We start from the raw sequence: 22,329 nt of genomic DNA on the forward strand, positions 1-22,329 counted from the left end.
ACGTCGTTCTATGAGAGCTTAACATTATTGAGAGATGTTGTTCCTGTTCAGTACTAGTACTCATTTCTTTGAGATAACTCTCATATATATGCTTGCAGGAGACCAGACAATATGAGATGGCTGTTTAGAGACCATTCAGCAATGCTCTCTGCATCTCCTCTCCGATAGCTCCTCCCCCTTCCTCTTCCTCGTCACACTTCTCCACTCCCTCCTTCCCGAGCTGAGCGCTTGTACAGTCTATTTTTCTCCAGACGATGCCAGAAAGATGGTGGACAATAATGTTATTTTTGTAGCGCTATAAAAACGACCCATCTTTTTTTTTTCAGTGAGCTGTGAATATGTGCGTATTAAGACGACGACGACGAACAATAACAGGGTGCGTTTTGAGGACGTCCACGAGATGGGACATGTGCTTTAGGCTTGAGGACGAGGGAGTGCTCTGTGTTAATTATGTTAATATGCCTGTATTAATAATGCCATCACTTGGTCTATTTACTACTTCAGCGCTGTTGAATGTCTGCATGGGGGTTTTCTTTCCTAAACACTTTGTAAATAAAGTGAATATTCCAAAAAACAAGATAATTGGTGTCATCTGTGGAAACAGTCTTAATTAAAAAAAAAGTCTCTCAGGAGGACTGGGGAAAACAACAATCATCACTATATGCTCTTTTGTGAGTTCATTAACTGTACTCTGAGACCATAAGGCCATATAGGTCACTTATATAAGTGTAAAATCACTGACTGCTGCTCTGTTCAACCACATCTATGGAAAGACACCAAGACTGAACCAAATCTTGACAAATCTTACATCTCAGCACAGCCTTGATATTAACGAGACAGTGGGAGATGATGGTACGAGTGCGTCACTATCAGGCACAGTAGTGCTGCTGGGTTTTTTCCACATCAGGACACTTCAGACCCCCAAAACAATACTTCACTGAACTCACTGACCACCTACATCACAGTCAATTTACTACATTTACTCATTAATGCAAATATCTATATAATACCAGCATGAGGTAGCAGGTAATCATGACTGCCTGGTAGCTGGTACAAGATGGGCCGGTTTGAGTATATCAGAAAGTGCTGAGCTTGAGACTGTCAACACCAGACAGTCTCTAGAGTTTACAGAGAATAGTGTGGAGGGAAGAAGACATAGGTCCTGTGAGTGGAAGCACCTGGTCCACAAGATGAGAAGAGAAACAGAGCCAAGCTGGTTGGAGCTGACAGGAAGTCTGTGCTAACTCAAATAACCATAGATGAGAGCCAGAAAAAAAAAATCCTTTGGTCGGTAAGAGTACCTTGAGAAGAGCATGAGCTGCATTATGTTTGACAATATTTTAAAAAAACTTATAAAAGTGGAAAATCCACTGCCTTTCAGGATGAATTATGTTAAATACATTAATTTATGCAGCCAGTTGTGACTACATGTTTGCTAATTAGTGATACTAAGGTTAACACAGATTAATTAGCTCATGTTAGCTATGTGCTCAACTTTATTTATAACCATATCAATAACCAGCACCACCCAGTAAAAGAGTACATTCAGATATTTCTATTATTAATTTCTAGAATTAATCAGCTATTCATATTAATTAGCTGGCTAGTGGAGACGTTCCTAGGAAGTTTACCTGTATGAGAAGGCCTGCTGCTAAGAAAACTAGGTCATGTACTTGGGAGGCATTTAATCACTATAAGTATTCAGAAGACTGATGACTAAAATGACTAAGTTTATACTATATGTGGTGTGAAGTTTTTATCTTGTGATGGCTCAGGTTCTCCTCTGTGTCAAAGCCCAAATTCGTCTGCTGAATCAAAGTGTCTTATTTGTGAACCACCCAATACCACAAAACATAAAAAACATCCAAACTAAACTATTGTCATGAACGAGGACTGTTAAAGGACTAAACAAGTCTGCTGGCTCAAAGTGGCTCAACTATTTCGGCTCAAAGTTTTTCTTTGCATGTATATCGCCTGTTATTACAAAATGCAACAGTTCAAACAGTTCAAGCTGCAGGGTGCTATATATTCGATTTCTCACGTGAGTTTAAAGTTAATTAACAGTGCAGGCAAGTCAATCTTTCTCGACCATTTACCCTGATATTGACTTCCACAATACACTACACTCTTCATTATAACAACTCTCAAACCCACGACTGCCCTTTCTGCACTGAAACATTATTTTGTACCATATAAACTAAGAAGTCGTAACTATTTATTAGATGGACTTCAGTCACTGTTGTCCTGTATTGTCATTTAAAATGCATTTGAGAATCATGAAAAACAGAATAAGTGATATGTCTCTTTAAATTGTCACATATACATCTGCATATTATATCCATAGTACATATATATTTATCTGTATATTATATCCATAGTACATATATATTTATCTGTATATTATGTTCATAGTACATATATATTTATCTGTATATTATGTTCATAGTACATATATATTCATCTGTATATTATATTCATAGTACATACACATCTGTAAATTACTGTTTATAGTAATAGCCATATATTTTGTTACATCCTTCTGTAGATTCCAGTTATAATTATAGCCATCTGTGTATTATGTTCATAGTACACACACATCTGTAAATTACTTCTATATTACCACTTTATTTAACTTATTTAAATCTTGTAAAAACTGTATATCCTGCACTTGCTGCTATTGCACTCTGGTTAGACCTAAACTGCATTTCGTTGCCTTGTACTTGTACATGTGTAATGACAATAAAGTTGAATCTAATATACATTAAGGAGAGGTATTATATACAGTGGGGGGCACGGTGGCTTAGTGGTAAGCACGTTCGCCTCACACCTCCAGGGTCGGGGTTCGATTCCCACCCCCACCTTGTGTGTGTGGAGTTTGCATGTTCTCCCCGTGCCTCGGGGGTTTCCTCCGGGTACTCCGGTTTCCTCCCCCGGTCCAAAGACATGCATGGTAGGTTGATTGGCATCTCTGGAAAATTGTCCCTAGTGTGTGATTGTGCGAGTGAATGAGAGTGCGTGTGTGCCTGAGATACGCACAGGCTCCCCGTGACCCGAGGTAGTTCGGATAAGTGGTAGAAGATGAATGAATGAATGAATGAATGAATGAATGAATTATATACAGTGGTAGGTGAAGAGTTTGAACTACTTTTATTCCGAACTGCACAGGATTTAGATCACTTTTACATTCATAAATATGACATACATAAAAACGCCCACAAAATAACTGACAACTGAAGTTTTCATCAAACACGTGGGGATGTTTCTCTTGGGTAACGACAGTAAACGATGATCGAATTTGTTCCACGTTGCTCATTGGTTCATGCTTGCGGCTGAATCAGCCAATCAGGGAGCAGGAAAATGTTACTCTATAACGGAGCAAGAGCACAAAGGCGTCGTAAAACCGCACCAAGCGCCACGTTCACAGCCCGATCAAACAAACTCCCAATTATAATCCTCCAAATGGCGGTCAAGTTGCATATTTACATTCAGAAATAACACGGAGACGCGAACAAACAAACAAACAAACAAAAAAACACCACCACTGAGCCTTCTCAAAGATGGCTCCAAGAAGAAAAGCACGACGCATGCTCAGAAGTCCTTCCGCGCATGCGCACAAGCCTCGCTACGCCAATTTGCGCCAACTCTGTGCAGAGGATGTGGCGAACGGGCATTATTTTTTATCCCACCCGTATTCGAATAAAACCCGCCTCCTCTTACTTGATTGGCTGGTGGTTTGCATTGACCTATTGGTGGACCGATTGTATGGCTGAAGCCTTGGCCAGTAGTGGTGGAGAAGACTTGACGGTAGTAGCCAATCGCAGCGAAGAAAGGCGGCGGTTTAGTCGTAATACGGGTAGGGGAAAAAAAATAACGCGCGACCATCAGTGTTGTCGAGTTTGGATGCAACAGCGTTTATTCATGACAACAATGATCTCCGCCGTTATCCGGGACGCTTTCATTGAGTAAACGGGCGTTTTTTAAAGCTCCGGTCCGCAGCTAAAGCTTTGTTTTCTTTCCCAGAGCTGATGTTTTGTTTGTCGCATCATGGACGAGGGCGATTTGGCGTCTTTATCCCGCATGTGTGCTCGCTACGATCGGAGAAGGAGGAACAGGCGATACCCAGGCTAGGCCTCAGCTAGGCCAAACACTGCGGCTTTATTTATACAAACTAGCTCCTGCCGTCTGACACCGAGACAGCGATAATCTGTGTAGCTGCTGGAGAGCGGACGCGTCTGTTTACGTGGGAATCTGTGCGTTCTGGAAACCAGCCGCGGTTCAGTTTCACTGGGACCGCAGAACACTGTTAGCACCGCTGCTACTTCAGACGGCTAAATAAGCAGCTAGCATAACACTGGCGTTGGAAGGAACAGAGGGATATTCTGAACTCACACGTCGCCTGCGTGTCTCTAAAAGGAACCTCGTTTTGGATATAAATATAAACACACAGATATATTTTGGAAATATATAAAGATCACAGGCGTTATCTGTTTGCAAAGGTCGCGGGACTTTACACCGTCTTCGTTATAAGTGGCTAGCTGGAATAGCTTAGCCTTTAGCCGTCCTGACTGCTCAGATCCACTGGGTGAATGTGGGATAAAATGGAGACCCCGACTATAGTGTACGACCTGGACACGTCCGGCGGCCTTATGGAGGTGAGCAGAGACGCGCAGCTTCAGACTACACGGTTCGGTGTCCTTACCGGCTGCAGACGCTCGTTAGCGAGTGCGGCTAAGAAGCACAGCGCTTATGTTGTAGTCGGTTAAACCGCGCTCGTGTAAACGGCGTCTCTGTGTAGGGATTTAATCGCAGGATTACAGCTGCACGCTGGGCTTAAACGCTCACAACAAGCGGTCTGGGGAATGTAAAGGAAGGTTGTGGAGCTGATGCTAAAGCTAGTGGTCTTAGGGCCCAACAATGGCTGACACGTCCCGACTCAAGCCGAGGAGGTGGACGCCATTATATGTGTCTATATATATATATATATATATATATATATATATATATATATATATATATATAGTGTGTGTGTGCGCGCGTAGCGCGTGGGTTAGCTAGTTAGCATGATGACATTAGTTGCAATATAATAACTTGACATGTACCGACATAAATGTAAAGATGCCGCGCCGGAAATCTTTATCTATCTATCTATCTTTCTACACCAACGAAGGCGCTTTTTTTGTCTTTCTGTATTGTATTTCTTAATAAACATTAAAATGGTCGTGTTGCCCGTTTGCTTGTGCGCTCTGTAGCAAATCCAAACCTTGCTCGCGCCGCCGAAGTCGGAAGAAGGCGAGAAGCGGAGCCGGAAGTTGGAGAGGAGCAGCAGGAGAGCAGGACGCGCGACCAACCACGACACCTGCGACAGCTGCCGAGAAGGAGGCGACCTGCTGTGTTGTGATCACTGTCCCGCCGCCTTCCACCTGCAGTGCTGGTATTTCACCCTATATACGTTTCCACTGTGGACATTTCACCCTATATACCTCTCCGCTGTCTGTATTTCACCCTATATACCTCTCCGCTGTCTGTATTTCACCCTATATACCTCTCCGCTGTCTGTATTTCACCCTATATACCTCTCCGCTGTCTGTATTTCACCCTATATACGTTTCTACTGTCTGTATTTCACCCTATATACCTCTCCGCTGTCTGTATTTCACCCTATATACGTTTCCACTGTGGACATTTCACCCTATATACCTCTCCGCTGTCTGTATTTCACCCTATATACCTCTCCGCTGTCTGTATTTCACCCTATATACCTCTCCGCTGTCTGTATTTCACCCTATATACCTCTCCGCTGTGGGCATTTCACCCTATATACCGCTCCGCTGTAGGCATTTCACCCTATATACCTCTCCACTGTGGGTATTTCACCCTATATACCTCTCCACTGTGGGCATCTCATCCTATATACCTCTCTGCCTGTGGGCATTTCACCCTATATACCTCTCCGCTGTGGGCATTTCACCCTATATACCTCTCCACTGTTGTGCAAAACATGTATTTTAAAGTGTCCACAAACCCAATGACAGGTTCACACCCCTGGCCACGGAGCACTGTCCTGTGATTGGCTTTTTCCTCTTTCACACACGTGTTTAGTCTCTTTGTAAAGTCCACATCAGAGTGCGTACTAATGCTTTTGATGCATTCGCTGCTTGTTTTGGGTTAACTGTCACACTCCATTTAAATAGAAAGAACAAAAAGCAGACTTTGTTGAGGAGTAAATGGTGTAACATACTCCTAAATCTTATTCAGTAATACAGTAGTGGAACGTGTTAACAAACCTTAGCCAGGCCTGATCACAAACCACCCGAGCACTGAGAGCAGCCCGGAATGATCGTATAAACAACAACATTTGCTCGTCTGTCTAAATATCAAGAACAAACACTATTCTTGTGTTCGCCCAGTTTGTGTCACATAGTTCATTCCAACAGCTTGTTTTTTTTTTTTTTAAGGTTGATTAAGTAGTCGGATCAAGTCAAAAAGCTTATATTGCCATTTCAACCATATATAGCTGTTGCAGTACGCAGTGAAATGAGACGATGTTTCTCCAGGACCAGAGTGCTACATAACACAGAGCTATAAGGACTTAGTAAGTTAGTCCTAGATACATAAAGTGCATCTGTACAACCTGGTGTAAACAAGACATTACACAAGAGAAAATACACTGACCAGTGTAAATACTGTATGTCCAATTAATATTGCGTGTGCAGAAATACTGGAATGAACATGTTAGTATTATAGCAGCAGTTACATGAGATATTGTAAAGTATTGTGCAAAACAGCAATCAACTGAAATGTGAGACAGCAAGTGCAAAGATAAAAAAACAGTGTGCAAAACAGCATGTAAACTTGATGGATGTACACATTGGAAGAATGTGTGTATATGGTGTAGGTCTGTGCAGTCCATACAGTTAATGTGCATGTGTGTTGTGCTCAGTACAGTTCAGTTCCTGCCATCAGGGTTGATTCAGAGTCGATTCTCTCCCTCACTGTAACAATGTACTGCACTGTTCTGTCACAACACACCGTGACGTAGTACGGTATGTGTGTGTGGATTTAACATCTCTGGTTTTGCACAGCCACCCAAGGTCAGCCGTATAACCTGTATACATGTTTCATAACTGCACATTGAACCAAACCAGGTCACTTTAACTCAGAGACGTGGTCTGTTTTATTTTTTTCTTCTTCATTCATTACTGCTGTAACACTGGAGATAAGTTGGTGTGTAGGGATCCGGTTTGAAACTACAGAAGTATAAAGTTCTGGCTTGATGTTAGACTTAAGTCATGAGATTTGGGTGTAGTTATCTGATTAACAAGCATAGGAAAAAAATAGCACTTTGCTCTAAAAGCAGTGCTGCAATCATAAGTGAGAAAAACAGGCTATTTTTTGTGACTCAAAGATTGACAACTTTATGTAATAATTAGTGATTTAATTCATGATCAGTTAAATGAGTAGAAATATGGCTGGTTGAGCTTGTTGGGTTTTCAGCAGGTAAATGAGTGAACATGTCATTAATCCGGCTCTGAGTAATTAGCGTGTGTTCATTACCACCAAGTAAAAGACGGAGTTGTGCTGCAAAGAGGAGTGACAAAAGGAATATAGGTCATGAGTCTTGTGGTCTAGATCGGTCTCTCACACACCAAGAGTTGCAGACTTGTTGGTTGTACGTGAACATCCTTACAACCTGGAAACTAACTTAATCCCTGAATTTATGACTTGTTATGATGTTTCTGTGGTGAATCTATCTGCCGTACAGTACATTTCTGACAGTAATGTTAAACGATTAGAGAGTGGCGAAGGGGAACGCGGATGATGTTGGTGCAAGTGAATACAGAGAATTCGGTAACTTAAGTGAGAAACAGGAGTCTCTGAAGTGATGTGAATAAATACATTAGGACCCAATCTGGACACGCAGAACCAAAATTGTTGAGATTAACTGGGTTTAGCAAAGCATCTGCCTTTCCCTGTGCACGCTTTCTAAAAGCTTTCACCATGCACATTCATATGGTCACCACGTTCTACTCCAAACGAGCTCTCTCCGGATATAAACTGTTTACCGATGCCGCAGACGGACGATGACAAACGCGAGCAGAAAGCGGCCGGTTTGTTTGGACTGAAGGCCAGGCAGAGAAGAAGGGTTATTATGTGGTTATTGGCTATTGTGGGTTCTACAGATGTTGAGTAATATGTGAAGAAAGCACAAGACCTTTCTTCCTGATGCGTTGTAGCACAGATAAGATCAAATGTTAAATGTTGGTTAATGTCGCACTGTTTGCTGGTGAGATTTGTTTATACTTAAGAAGGAAAAAAAAAGAGGCTCAGGTTTACTAATGGAGTGAATTTGTCTATATATCCATGAGCTCATGCCTTGTCTAGCTGCACTCCATAAATAATCATTAACCATGCACTCTGCGTGCGGAAAAGCCAAACTTTCTGGCTTTAGCGTGTATTCTAGCATTACCAGACCGGGAGGACTTAAAAAAAAAAAAAAAAAAAAAAAGATTTGGATTAGTGTTTTTTTTCCACCGTGAGTATCTAATTGGAAATGCTGCCAGATGCTCTCGAAAGAGCATTTAGCAGACTTCAGATCTGTTACAGCTGCATGCCCAGTGCGGTTCGGTTAAGTTATAGACGAATCGTTGCAAAAATCATTCCAAGCTAAATGAAATCATTCAGATCCTCAATATTGAATCTATGCAGCTTGCATTGGGAACGTTTGGCCCGATGCCCACGCTGGCTACAAACCGCCTACTGCTTCACCTCCCTGGTATCACGTTCAGATGTATTCAAATATCCAGCGTACATGGAGCTGACCTTCACAGGAGGTTTCCTGCTGATTTGTTCAACCGAGCTGAGCTGAGAGCGATGCGTGACTTTTGTTTTGGAGGTGATTCGGTTTCAGTGTGCCTTGCATGTTAAAGACGGTGCTCACAAGCAGACTGGAAAAGATCAAACATCTCTGAAGGGTAACATGATCTTGGCACCTTGTAGCTATTGAGTTGATATCCAGAGATGGCTCGGTTAAATCTTTAGCGATGTCCCATTCATCGCTCTATTAAATGTCCTGTACCACACACACACACACACGCACACACACACACAAGCACTAGATGAGTACTGGAAACCTGTGCTGTTGGCATTCCAGATACGGCCTGAGGATTAGAAAACAGGGCCTCTTTCTTGGAGAGCAACCTGGTCTTCCTGTGCACACAAAGCTCAGTATTGATATACCCTTAGAAGGACGGGGAAGCGAGAGATTGTAACGTCTAAACACACGCTCCGCAAAAACACTATATAGCAGTGCTCTTGGCTTAATGTGAACACAAGCTTGCTTCTTTTTTATTTTCCCATATCCTGTAACCGTGCATGGCTAATAAGGTGTCCTGTTGGACGAGCGTTTGGCCTGTTGGGCAGTTTTGTGCTGACTCATTTGGAATGCTTGTATCATTGAATATACCACAGTATTCCCTTTTCTGCACATTTCCTTGTTGTAATTTTTGTGTGGTGTTTTTTAAAGTCTGGAGTTATTAATTAGCGTATTAAATCTTTCCTGCAGTAACCCACCACTGAGCAGGGAAATGCTCCCCCCTGGAGACTGGATGTGCCATCGCTGTACTGTTCGTAAGAAGGTGAGGGTCAAGTCAGGGATTAACCTTCATGTTCAGTTCACTTAATTTTATCGTCGACAAACTTAATCTTGTTTTTAATGTCTGTTTTAATTGTTAGCAGTATAAACATTTATAGAAAAGATCTATAAATCCTTGGAATTGTCAGGGATCGAGAGAATCAGAGGGTGGAATTGGGACAGGAACCAAACTTCTCTTAATTGTTTATAGTTTCAGGTCAAAATACGCTAAATTACTTTGTCACTTAAATGCTTTATGAAGGTGTCACTTCTTTTTGAAGTGCTAACTAAGTCACGTGTAGGCCACCCACACTAAGTGTGCATTTACATCTTCACAGAAACGAGAGCAGAAGAAAGAGCAAATCAACGGCCTCATGCAGGCCAAGCAGACCCCGTCCCCCGCTGCCGAGCTGGACCTGGGGACCCTCCGTCTCGATCCCACCGTTGCTGGCACGGGTCTGCGGGCCGCCGTGGCTCAGGTGCGACTCCTGGAGAGGAGGCCGAGCAGCCGCCCGGCCACGCCCACCTCCAACGCTTCCTCCACGGACACGCCCACGCCTTCAGAGCACAACGACGTGGAGGAGGACCTGTTGGATGTGGAGGACGAGGCGCAGGGCTCCGAGCCGGAGAGCGGAGTGTCTACGCTCAAGAGGCCCTTTGACTTGCTGATCGCCGCCGCCATGCAGAGGAACCCCACGCAGTTCCAACTACCCAACGACCTCACCTGCACTACCGCACTTCCAGGTGGGGCACATGAGGGTCCTGTGCTGGTTGTTTTTGTTATTTGCTTGTGTTTTGTTTCTGCTTATAAATTGGAAATGGGGAAACAATGGTTCGAAGCTACTCGACAGCATGGGGAAATGGTATCGTCATGGTATGGGAATCCTATCATCAGGCTCCATCTGTGTTCTTGTACATATACATATCCTGGCCATGTTAGTTAACAATTTTCCATTTTATTGTCTTTTCAGGAACCAGTAAAAAGAGGAGGAAAGAGGAGATGACGGGAAAGAACGTGAAGCGGCCACAACACGAGCTGGACCACTACGGGCTCGTACCACTGCCAGTCAAAGTGTGCTACACCTGTAGCAGGTACACAGCTCGCTCTTGTTTAACTCAAGGAAACAAACTGTCTTGATTTCTGTCACGATTTAACGTCTCGCCTTTCAGGCCGATCAGCAGAAATCCTTAAATTACTTCAAATTGCTTTGTGGCGAGATTAACCGTAATTGCACCCAAAAGGAGGGTAAAAGTGCCCAAACTAGTCTCTGATTCTTCTTAAACCCAATTTGATGCCTTTCTCTCTCGTGGGACATTTAAGTCAGATGACATTTGTAGCTGAATAAAGCATGAATACATGGAGTAGTTTTTACATGCTGCAGTTTAAAGCCCAGGTTGTCTTAGTTGCTGACATTTTGTTGCAGGAGCTGTAGGCTGGCTCCGCTGATCCAGTGTGATTATTGCCCCCTCTTGTTCCACATGGACTGCCTGGACCCTCCGCTCACAGCCTTGCCAACAGGCAGATGGATGTGTCCCAATCATATTGAGCACTTGGTGGTAAGTTTACTTCGCTCTATAACGGAGCTTCACACTAATATAAAAAAGTCTTACACTAGAAGTCTAACACCGTTTGCTAAAAACTCAGGACACTTTAAAGTTAGGAATCCAGATGGCATGCGCTGAAATTTTTAGGATTAAAACCTGATTAAATCTACATCCCTGGTCTAGCCATGCTTTGTTTTTGTTTTTTTCCCCCAAACCAACAAACCTCTCGTTTTAAACTTTTATCTGCTTAATTTCAGCTGAACCAGCGCAACCTGACTCTCAGCAATCGCTGCCAGCTGTTTGACCGGTTTCAGGACCGCATATCCCAGCATGCCGTGAAAGTGGACTTCCTGCAGCGAATACACCGTCAGCACCCGCCTACACGAAGAGCACCCCATAGTCATGGCAAGAGAACAGTGAAGGTCAGGCATTACTCAGTAAATTTAAACATACAGCAGAATATACACTTTTAACCGGTTTCAGTGACGTAACTAAAAGCATTCTCAACTTTTCCTGAAGGTCCCAGATGCGATCAAGTCCCAGTACAAGAACCCGCCTGCGATGATTCTGCCTGCTGGGATCAGGCACGGTGAGCTCATCTGCTCGGGAACTTCTGAAGCCTCGGCATCCGACCATTTAAGCAGCGACGAAGAGCAACAACAGGTACCGTTGTCAAGTAAAAAAGATGAAGCTTCACCTTCTATATATCAGGGAAATATTCTGAGGGCTTCTTGTAAATTCTTAAAATGAATCTAAACATGTTAGAAGATGGTTTTAGTTGTCAAGGTTCACTTCTGACCCTGTCTCGTCATTGCAGTGGCTCAGGGACATGATCTCGCTGCAGTGTAGCATCATGCGCCATTTGTCTGCCAAGCAGACGTCATCCTCGCCGTGCGACTCTTCACAAGCAGAAAAGACAGACGGTAAAGACCCCGGCTCCCTGAATTTGCATTCTCCCAACAGCACGGACACGACATCCTCAGGGAAAACACCGGAATCCCTTGGCCTTAACTCAGAGGAGCACAGAGTGTGTAGCTCCTGCGTTGAAAAGCCCTGTCAGAACTGTGGTACCAGCAACGGTCCTGTAGAACGGCCAGCCCACACCAACGGCAAGCTCGGCCAGGTGTGTTCCGCTGCCCCTGGGGACTCGAACGCACCCCATTCACACGCCCCCTCTATCCTGACCGTACCTAATCACGCCGGCCATTCGCTCATAAAGACTGAAGATATCAAGTCCTGTGCTGCTACAGAATCTCTTCCTTCCGCTTGTGTTAAATCAGAGCCCAGCCCCCCTCACGCTCAGAGGGCTTCCTCGAGGATGCCCTCCTCTCATGTGCCAGATAGTGCTGCAAGCTGCCAGGTGTCTTCAGTGCCCTCCTCTGGTGAGTCCCAGAACTGCACACATTAAACTGATTTTCTGTGTAACGACAGAATCCTCTCTATTAATCTCTCTCCTGTTTTTCACAGGTGAAAAATTCAGCGACGATGCTGCAGCACAAGGCAATGGGTCTGACCTGTTAAATTTGGGAGATCTATCCAGCTGCTTACGGAGCACGATGAAGGGATTCGGAGGTGAGGGTGGAGTCAAGCAGCAGCTACAATGGTGATTTTCTTTCAGCAAGCTGCTTTAATGAAATTTGTTTTTCTTACAGACATAGAGCTCAACACGCTAGACGAACGGTTTATCAAAATCCTGGCCTGGCAGCGGATCCAGCAACTGTTCGAGCCGAAAGCACCTCCAGTTCAGAGCGATGCAAAGTTACCCACTATCCCCTCTGTCACGCAGCGAAGTCGGCACATTAAAGGTACCGCACTAGATCTGATTTTAATGTCCAACTCCAGAGTTTTCACTTAAATAGTTTTTGCGTTTGAAAAAGAAATGAAAAAAATGAGAGTGGAAAACGTTTCTGTTAACAGTATTCATTACTCAGAATGTCTCGTCCCTACGGTGATAAATTACAATCGATCAATCAAACCATGCAGGCTGACATTTAAATAAGACTTTAAGAATATTTTACTGAACACTCCAACTCTGGTTTCTCATCTGACCACTTCAGAGTTGTCTTATTACCAAAGATATCTTTCTTTTAACACAGTATAGTCTAACACTGGCTTATCAGAATTGTAATGAAAGTAACGATCCGTACGCCGATCCGTCAGTAGTTCCACCACAACTGACGCACAAGTTGCTTGAAAAGTAAAAACATCAGGATTTCATGACTTGGCTACTCACTGCATGTCTCTTCTCTCAGCGCAAAATAAGGACGTACAGGCCAGAGCCACGTTTTATCCACTATCTGGGAAGGGAGCAGCAGTCAGCATGTGCTACAGAAGCCTTTACATTGGAACTGGTGAGCTTCACTCTGAGTTTATAGTAATGTTTAAGGTTTGTACAGCACCATTTTTAATACCAGACCATTTTATTAAACATCCTCCTCTGTTCAGGTGCCGACATGGACGTGTGCCTTATGAATTACGGCCACTGCAATTACATATCGGGGAAACATGCCTGCATATTTTATGATGAGGTAACGGACCCGAGTGCTTCACTTTCACGTTGTTGTTGTGTTATTTTTTGTTTTTTTATTCAGTTCCTGTTACGACCAGTACATTGCTGGTATAGTGTAAAATATTTGTAAGCAAATCTATTCTTTTTAGAACACAAAGCAGTACGAGCTGCTGAACTACAGCGAGCATGGGACGACGGTGGACAACGTGCTGTACTCCTGTGACTTCTCGGAGAAAACAGGGCCGAGTCCGTCCAGTGGCCTGGTGTCCAAAGTGCAGAGCATCATCCGTAAGTCCTCACTGCTTGTTATCAATCAGGATTTTGATTTTCCAATAGTTTTTCCTTATGTTGTGAATTTCCATTTACGGGACAGACTTTCATTACATCACTGCTTTGCTTGGTTTTTCCCACCCAGGCCACTGTAAAAAGAGGAAGCAGGAGGAGGAGAAGGATGAGGTGCGTGGTGGTGATAGCGAAGTGATGCGCAGCCAAGCTGAGGACTCGCACCTCCACCCCTGCAGCTGCAAGGCGAGCGGCTCCAGTCTGATAGGGGGCAGTGGTGCGGGGTGGGAGGGCACGGCTCTACTTCACCACGGCAGCCACGTCAAGCTCGGCTGCCTGCAGTTCGTCTTCAGCATCACAGAATTCGCGAACAAGCAACTGAAAGATGAAGGAGCGAGCAGCATCGTGTGCAGCCCCATCCAGCAGGGGGAGCTGCTGACTAAACCCACTGCCCAGATCCACCAAGTGCCAGTGCTGCACCACAACCCAGTTCCTTAGCCCCACCCACCTCAGGTGCCACCCACACCCCTATCCAGCCTCGGAGCTCGGACTTGTACAAAAGTACACGCTCTGTTCCATAATTATTTAACTGTTCATACGTTTGCATGAGGTGAAGTCTCTCTCTTTTTCTCCCCCCGTCTCTTTCAGAAGCTCCGATATTGTGGGAGAGTTGCACATAGAAACTTGTGTATGTGTAAATGCAAACGACACGTTTTTAAAAGGGATCGCGTTCTTGATACGGCACGAACCAATGATGGAGCGAGAAGTTTCCACTTGTAAAGAAATCAGAGCACGTTCTATTTTGTGCCAGTAACAATAGTTTTTATATAAACACATTTTTTTTCCATAAGTAAGAACCTTTTTATTTACTCATTTTTATTTAAATGTTCTGTATTTGGAAGTAAAGTACTGTTCTGGTGTTCCTTTTTTCGCTACCTTCACCGTAGCCTCTGGCGATTCAGACGTGTGCTCTCACACACGAGAATACGCTTACACGTTGTATATATGTCTATGTATCTGTATCCGTGTAAACCGTGTGAACAGCAGGGCATCCACACACACACACACACACACACACACACACAGAACTAAAAGGAATCCATTGTGTGCAGATCCATGATGAGGGAAGCATTGGTTTCTGTGTACATAGAACTATTCTGGCTTTTTATATTTGTACAGTGCTTCATTTGGTTGTTCTGTAGCTATCAAAAAAGTGTTAAGTCCTTTTTTCTTCAATACTGTAGTCATTATGTATATGTCTGTTTCAAAGAGATTTCATTAGAACAGTTTCATGTACTCTGTTCTTACGATTTTGACCAGTCTGTTAAACAATGTAAATATCTAAAGATTTTAAATAACATGCTTTAGAAACACCCTGTGTGTGTTTGTTCTTTTCGTAGCTATGTAATCCTATACGCAGTACGTTTGAATGAGAGAAAGAATCATTTTAAAAGCATCCCATTGTAAATTACACTGGGCTGTAGAAAGTAGACTGGTAGAAATAACTAAAATAAATAAATAAAGCATCAAATGTATATATAATTCTTCTGAATAATCCAGATTATATAACACTCCCAGTGAGGCACTAAACAACCAACCAATGATGTCGCAGCATTAGTTTAAATCCACCCAGCAACAAGCAGCTGATTGGTTGTTGCCTTTAGTATACCCTTATCTCTTTACATACAGTTTGTGTGTAAACTATATATGATTATTATTAATATTAAAACTGTCCCTTTTTGATAATCTTTTAAATTTTTAGTTCAAATATTTCTAATCAGTTCTCCATTAAATTTTGTACTGGCCTAAAAATAAATCAATTCAGTTTCTGAGCAGTTCACAAGCATGAACTTTACAATTAACAAAATACAGCTATTACAAATGGCTCCATCGTTTTGTGCGTTGCTTGGATTCACCACCTGAGTGTGCTCAATACACCAATGTGTGCTACAGAAAGTGATCCATCTTAACACACTGTCCTCCTTCATGTCCAGTGTTCAGAAGATTGCTAACCGTAAATTTTTTATTTCTTCCCATGAGAAAAATCTGTTTCTCTAAGACAGCATTAGAAATAAAAGGGAGTCTCCAGTTTCTAAGACCCCAGGAATTTCACATATCCTCTTCAGTTTCAGTAGATTCTGTTTAATATGGTGTATTTTATAAGCATATTTTATGAGAAGTATGCAACAAAACACTGCAAGTCATTTTAACAGGTAAGATGCATGGCTTTTGCTGTTCCTTTAATGCACTGATTCAAACTATTTACAATTATCGGCTAATTAACAGCAGGACAGATGATGGGTCCAAGAGCAAGAACCCTGAAACTCTGTTGTGCTGTTTAGGTGCAAATACTGGTATCGTGAAAGCCACAGCACTATAACTGACTAGAAGAGAAACACAAGAGATACTGACCTGTAAAGACAAGAAACAAGCAGTGAAGCTAGAGTCCTGCTTGGACTCACTTCATTCCATTTGATCTGAAATTAGTTACAATAATAAAGTGTGTGTTTGACAAATGCTTAGTTTGAGTAAATATTAATCTAGAACAAGTTCCGCATGGTTTTTGCATCTTTTACATAAACAGAGCATCCGACATTAATATTACTACTACATGAAGTTCCACACGGTGTATCCATGATCAAGATGTTTCCACACAGACTTGTTTTTGCAGCCTGTACGATTATTTTTTACATAACAGCTCATACACTTAGGTCAGAGAAAGCTCTAATAACCACTCTTTAAAACCATGCTGAGCAGAAAAGCATCTCACAAGGCACAACACTAACACAACTGAAGCCCAGTATCGAGTTTTTCTCCAGAGTTTGTCAGCCAGAACAGAAATTTGAGGCGAATCTATTTTTAATAGACAATTATATACACTCACCGGCCACTTTATTAGGTACACCTGTCCAACTGCTTGTTAACGCATATTTCTAATCAGCCAATCACATGTCAGCAACTCAATGCATTTAGGCATGTAGACATGGTCAAGACGATCTGCTGCAGTTCAAACCGAGCGTCAGAATGGGGAAGAAAGGTGATTTAAGTGACTTTGAACGTGACATGGTTGTTGATGCCAGACGGGCTGGTCTGAGTATTTCAGAAACTGCTGATCTTCTGGGATTTTCATGCACAACCATCTCTAGGGTTTACAGAGAATGGTCCGAAAAAGAGAAAGAATGGCCAGACTGGCTCAAGCTGATAGAAAGGCAACAGTAACTCAAATAACCACTCGTTACAACCGAGGTATGCAGAAGAGCATCTCTGAACGCAGAACATGTCGAACTTTGAGGCGGATGGGCTACAGCAGCAGAAGACCACACTGGTACTAGTAAGGTGTAAATAATAAAGTGGCCGGTGAGTGTGTGTGTGTGTGTGTGTGTGTGTGTGTGTGTATATATATATATATATATATATATATATATATATATATATAAAATATACACCCACACATATATATATATATATATATATATATATATATATATATATATATATATATATATATATATATATATATATATATATATATATGTATATAAAAAATGGTCTGAATTTGAGTTGACACAGAGTGAAGTTTATGAATCGCATTAATCAATCAATCGCTTGCTCCAATAGCAAACCCTGAGTCGTCCTGATCGTACACAAGCTGGCCAAGAGACTTGTGGGGATGAAAGTCAGCCGCTGAAGAATTCATCCAGGTTTGGGCAGAATAGGTTCCACAAAAAGAAATATGTATGTCCAACAATAATCCTAAAAAGCTCATTTCTAAGGTCCTGTAAAAACAGCCATCTCTGGATTAAGAGAACATATTAGCCAGTCATTGCATTGTTCTTTATGACTACAGAGTCAGAAGCTCAGACTTTTCTCTCCACTGCTCTCTACAGGACGCCATCGTACACCTGAGAGGACGCAGTTCTTCCAGGAGCAGGGCGTAGGTGTGGACCATAAGGCTAGATTGACACCATAGCCAAAAGGCTTTGAGAAGTCAGAATAAAAATCCTGCGATCTTGCCTGGCCTGTATACATTAGGGATGTACTGATGTTTAAAAAGTTTACATTGTGTTCTAATTAATTACCAGATACATATCCAAGAAGATAAATGTTCTGTTGTGAAGAGGGTGATTTGTGATCTATTTTGTGTCCTTTGTGTAGCTTTTCACAGTGTGAGAAGGAAAACGCCTTGAAACAAAACAAAGCTCCACCCACGGGTGTGAACGCAAATTAAATTAAGAACATTACGTTTGAAATGTTCGTTTAAAAAGCGTTTAAAAGGCAGTAAACGTCATACTTCTCTTTTATGGAGACTTATTTTGCATACCAGATCAGTAACTTCATAACTTCTATAGATAATGTCCAGAAAAAAAGAAAGATTCACTCAGAGACAATGTTATTTTAAAAGGTTCAGCATAGCGATCAGGAAAACCTGGCAACATTGTCAAAGATTTCATTTGTCATTCATGTGATGAATTCATCAAGCATGAAGTCACCAGCCTTAACATTCAGTCCAAATGATGTTAGGTGAAATTCCTATGATTCCTAAATAGAGAAGCTAAGCCAATTGCACACACAGACTGAGTTCATGACGTACAACCTGAATCACCTGGAAACTCACGAGCACTAATCTCTACTGCAGCTTTTTTAGTATTTGTTTTTAAACATCATAGTTGTGTCAAACACTTTACCATGTATATTTCAATATAGCCAAAGAAGACGTACCTTCTCTTCATTACGTGTGTGTGTGTTTGTGTGTGAGGGAGAGAGTGTGTGTATGTGTGTTCGTTCACAGTTGGGACCTAATGTACCCTAATACTACATAATATCTACATATTCGAAAAAAGGCCAAGAAGTAACAATAAAACTACATATGTGTTTTAGTATTTGTCATTTATTCAACCTTATTTTTTTATGTATTTATTTGTTTCGTGTTAAAGGGCATTAGTATTAGATTAAATGGTAAAGAAAACTACTGAGTTCTGACATTTCAGACACACAAACACACACAGTGTCATGTTGAGGGGAAAACTTCAGAGTTGTTCCACATTTAGTAAACAAAATGTTAATTTTTTTTTTTAAAGTTTAAAACTCAGGCAACAATTTGTATTTGTATTTGTTTTTTTAGTATGTTAAATGACCATTTTGCTCTTTAACAGTTACAATGTGGTTAACTAGCATCCATGCTAATGACAGGTGAACCTTGTAAACAATATATTTGTATAGTAATAAAAGTCAAACATATGATGAACCTCAGGAATATTACAAATGTACATTTTCCTTGTTGTAAAAAATGTGTAAAAAAAATTAAATATATAAAAAAAAATTTTTTAGAAAATAAATAAATAAACAAGTATTTTAAACATCTTTTACTTTATCTATAGAGATCAAATAAAAATGTCGCCGCCGCCGTGATTTAACACTTTAAACATGCAAAACAGGAAGATGCCAAAACTCACCTGGTGTTATTCAGGTTGTAGCAATGGACCGGTTAGGTTACTATATATCTCACACACACACACACACACACACACACACACACACACACACACACACACACACACACACACACACACACACACACACACACACACACACGCACGCACACGCTCTCTCTTTTCTCTCTCTCTCTCTCTCACTCACTCTCTCTCACACACACACACACACACACACACACACACACACACACCCCAAACCTGTCCATCAGGTGCGTCACGCTGAACAGGTACAAAAGCCCTCACTGTTTCTCTCACATCACGACACAAACTCGTTCATCGGCAGGAAAACTCCACATCTTCTCCGACATGTTTCCTTTACTCATTGGCGTCGTGCTGATTGGAGTTGTGTACGTGACTCTAGTCAACACCTTGTTTAAGAAGTCGAAATGTACAGGTGCGAGAGAAATGAACGGGAAAACGGTCATAATTACCGGTAAGTCGTGATTTATCCAGACTGCTTTGCGGAGGAGACTTCATTCAGACGCCACCGACTGATATAATGTTGATGAAAGATTGGCATTAAGTTAGCTTAGATATTCAAACGTGTTCCTACCATGATGGCCTTGTGTCATAAACCTCTTCATAAGCACTTGTGCTTTATTATATTTAAATCCTATACAAAGGCATATTCATGGCTAGACAACCTCATTGACTGACTGTTCCTACCTTCCTCAGGTGGTAATACAGGTATTGGGAAAGCTACAGCCATGGACCTTGCAGGTCGAGGTGCAAGAGTGATCCTGGCTTGCAGGAACCGACAGAAAGCCGAAGCTGCCATCAGCGATATTAAAAAGGTAAAGACGCTCATGTTCACATTCAGATGTCCATTTAGAAGACGCACACAAAAAAAGAGACTTTTTTTTTTTTTTTCTTCTCACACACACAGGTGACAGGAAGCACTGATGTAGTGTACATGCAGCTCGATCTGTGCAGTCTGAAAATGGTGCGTTCCTTCGCTGAGAACTTCCTGAAGACCGAATCCAAACTGGATGTGCTTATTAACAACGCAGGTAAAATTCTAAACAGATGATAAAGAGCAACCTGAAGGTTGCGATTTCTAACTGCTAGACTAACACTGGGCTTTGAGCCAGGTTAAGTTGAGACAAGAGCGTAAACGAAGACACACGACTGCTTCCCCAGGTCTCGTGGCGGACGGTCGTACTGAAGATGGCTTTGGTATCGAGTTTGGTGTAAACCATCTTGGTCACTTTCTGCTGACATGCCTCTTGCTGGACCGGCTTAAGGAGAGCCCCGGAGCCCGCATCATCACCCTGTCATCGATGGCGCATCAGTGGGGCAAGATAGATTTTGATGCACTGGTCACCAGCAAAGACCTGGGTAGTGGGAGATACAGCTGGCAGTTCTTTCAGGCTTACTGTAACAGCAAGCTTTGTAACGTTCTCTTTACACACGAGATGGCAAAGAGGCTGAAGGGCACAAATGTCACCTGTTACAGTGTTCACCCTGGTAAGTCCCTGGAAAGTCGAACAGAGCATCCTCATTTTCTTCACTATTTTGTATTAGTCATATTCTTTGAGATCAGCTGTTTTTTTTGTTTTTTTTTTCTTTTTCCTCCCCCATGTTTCGGTTGTAAACCTGTCTAAGGAGTGTTTGAACTGTAACCCTGTTTTTTTTTTTTTTCAACACAAATGACAAACCTACAACATGAAGTATTGACTCATTTAACTTTAACAGGTGTTGTGAGGACGGAGCTCTCGCGTCACGTCGGTCTCTGGCAGAAGGTGTTCATCGAACCAATATCCTGGCTGTTGTTCCTGGACCCAACGACTGGTGCCCAGACCACCCTCCACTGCATCCTACAGGAAGGCATTGAGCCTCTCAGCGGCCGATACTTTTCTTGCTGTGCCGTGCAGGAACTGAGCCCCAAAGCCAGAGACAATTCCGTAGCCAGGAAGTTGTGGGATGTGAGCGAGAAATTATGTGGTCTCTCCTAAACTCTACAGAAAACTGTCAAACCCGCAGCCTTATGAGACTTGAACCAATTTCCAGTCATTTCGTGTATTTCGTCTTCTGTAAATATAAAAAGTTTTAAGACTGTGATCATAGTTGATGGTTGCATTAAATACATTCTAGAGGATGTCGGAACACATAGTTCGCATTTTTGGGCACTTTTTGCTGCGTCAAGAGCGCCGTGTTTACATTTTATACCTGTGTTTTCTGTTTTTCAATTATTGTAATAAAATCTGAAGTGTGGTTTAAAACCATTTGGTGTTTTTGTAAGAACTGAAGTCAAGTACTCAATCTTTGTGTTAGCTGTCAGATAAAGACATATAGTGTGTGTTCTAAAATATCAGCTATTTTAATAAACCCCCTAAAATGAAATGCATTAGTATAATTAATACATATTGCCTTTTTTTTTTTTTTGCCATGGCTGTGTGAACTGTGTGTATACTTTTCAGTTACGTGCCGTATATAATAGTCAGGTGTAGCTGATGAAAATTTCTATAAAGTGTCAGGTTATTAGCTGGCTCCTAAATGCTATAAAACAGACATTTTCAATGGGGACATTATAATCAGGCTGTGATTAGCTCTGATAGTCAAAATAGTCGTTTTTCAGTGATCTCTGAATTTTCTAACACCCTTAACATACCCTACAGGCCTTTCCGGTTTGCGTCATTGACAACATCGGCTTCAGGATACATTCTGAATGTCTGCCTTTTGAATGTGCGTCTGTGGCTGCAAAAAATGGCATATCACTGTGTCAGAGTTGACAAGCGTTAAATTTTAAACAGAAACGTCTCTGGTTCACATCATGTCCTTCTTCTTATGGCTAGAGCAAAGCTTTAGGTTTATGCTATCAAAGCAACAAGCTCTTGTTTACCTGGTGAAATGTGATCATTCTGAATTAA

At 42.0% G+C, this 22,329-nt stretch overlaps 3 protein-coding genes across 4 annotated transcripts in view; all 3 read left to right on the forward strand.

Annotated features, from left to right (window-relative positions):
- The window catches only part of sez6a (seizure related 6 homolog a), a 93,899-nt gene extending 93,380 nt beyond the window's left edge, over window positions 1-519 (forward strand). For both annotated transcript variants that reach the window (XR_009650077.1, XM_060895203.1), the window contains exon 18: window positions 99-519. The gene's annotated coding sequence lies outside the window, so the exon portion shown is untranslated. The remainder of the gene's footprint in view (window positions 1-98) is intronic.
- A 3,343-nt stretch (window positions 520-3,862) lies between these two features.
- phf12a (PHD finger protein 12a) lies at window positions 3,863-15,340 on the forward strand. The gene is made up of 15 exons (XM_060895664.1): window positions 3,863-4,652; window positions 5,250-5,431; window positions 9,563-9,635; window positions 9,970-10,375; window positions 10,603-10,723; window positions 11,056-11,188; window positions 11,434-11,598; window positions 11,696-11,839; window positions 11,994-12,558; window positions 12,644-12,748; window positions 12,829-12,981; window positions 13,429-13,527; window positions 13,622-13,704; window positions 13,835-13,973; window positions 14,101-15,340. Exons 1-15 carry the CDS (start codon window positions 4,587-4,589, stop codon window positions 14,463-14,465), a joined length of 2,799 nt encoding a protein of 932 aa, XP_060751647.1. The 5' UTR covers window positions 3,863-4,586; the 3' UTR covers window positions 14,466-15,340.
- A 4,299-nt stretch (window positions 15,341-19,639) lies between these two features.
- On the forward strand, window positions 19,640-21,681 carry LOC132862882 (dehydrogenase/reductase SDR family member 13-like). The gene is made up of 5 exons (XM_060895205.1): window positions 19,640-19,892; window positions 20,135-20,253; window positions 20,346-20,469; window positions 20,600-20,926; window positions 21,155-21,681. Exons 1-5 carry the CDS (start codon window positions 19,766-19,768, stop codon window positions 21,412-21,414), a joined length of 957 nt encoding a protein of 318 aa, XP_060751188.1. The 5' UTR covers window positions 19,640-19,765; the 3' UTR covers window positions 21,415-21,681.
- The last annotated feature ends 648 nt before the right edge of the window (window positions 21,682-22,329 follow it).

This window comes from Tachysurus vachellii, chromosome 20 (genome assembly GCF_030014155.1).
Source record: "Tachysurus vachellii isolate PV-2020 chromosome 20, HZAU_Pvac_v1, whole genome shotgun sequence".
Lineage (NCBI taxonomy): Eukaryota > Metazoa > Chordata > Actinopteri > Siluriformes > Bagridae > Tachysurus > Tachysurus vachellii.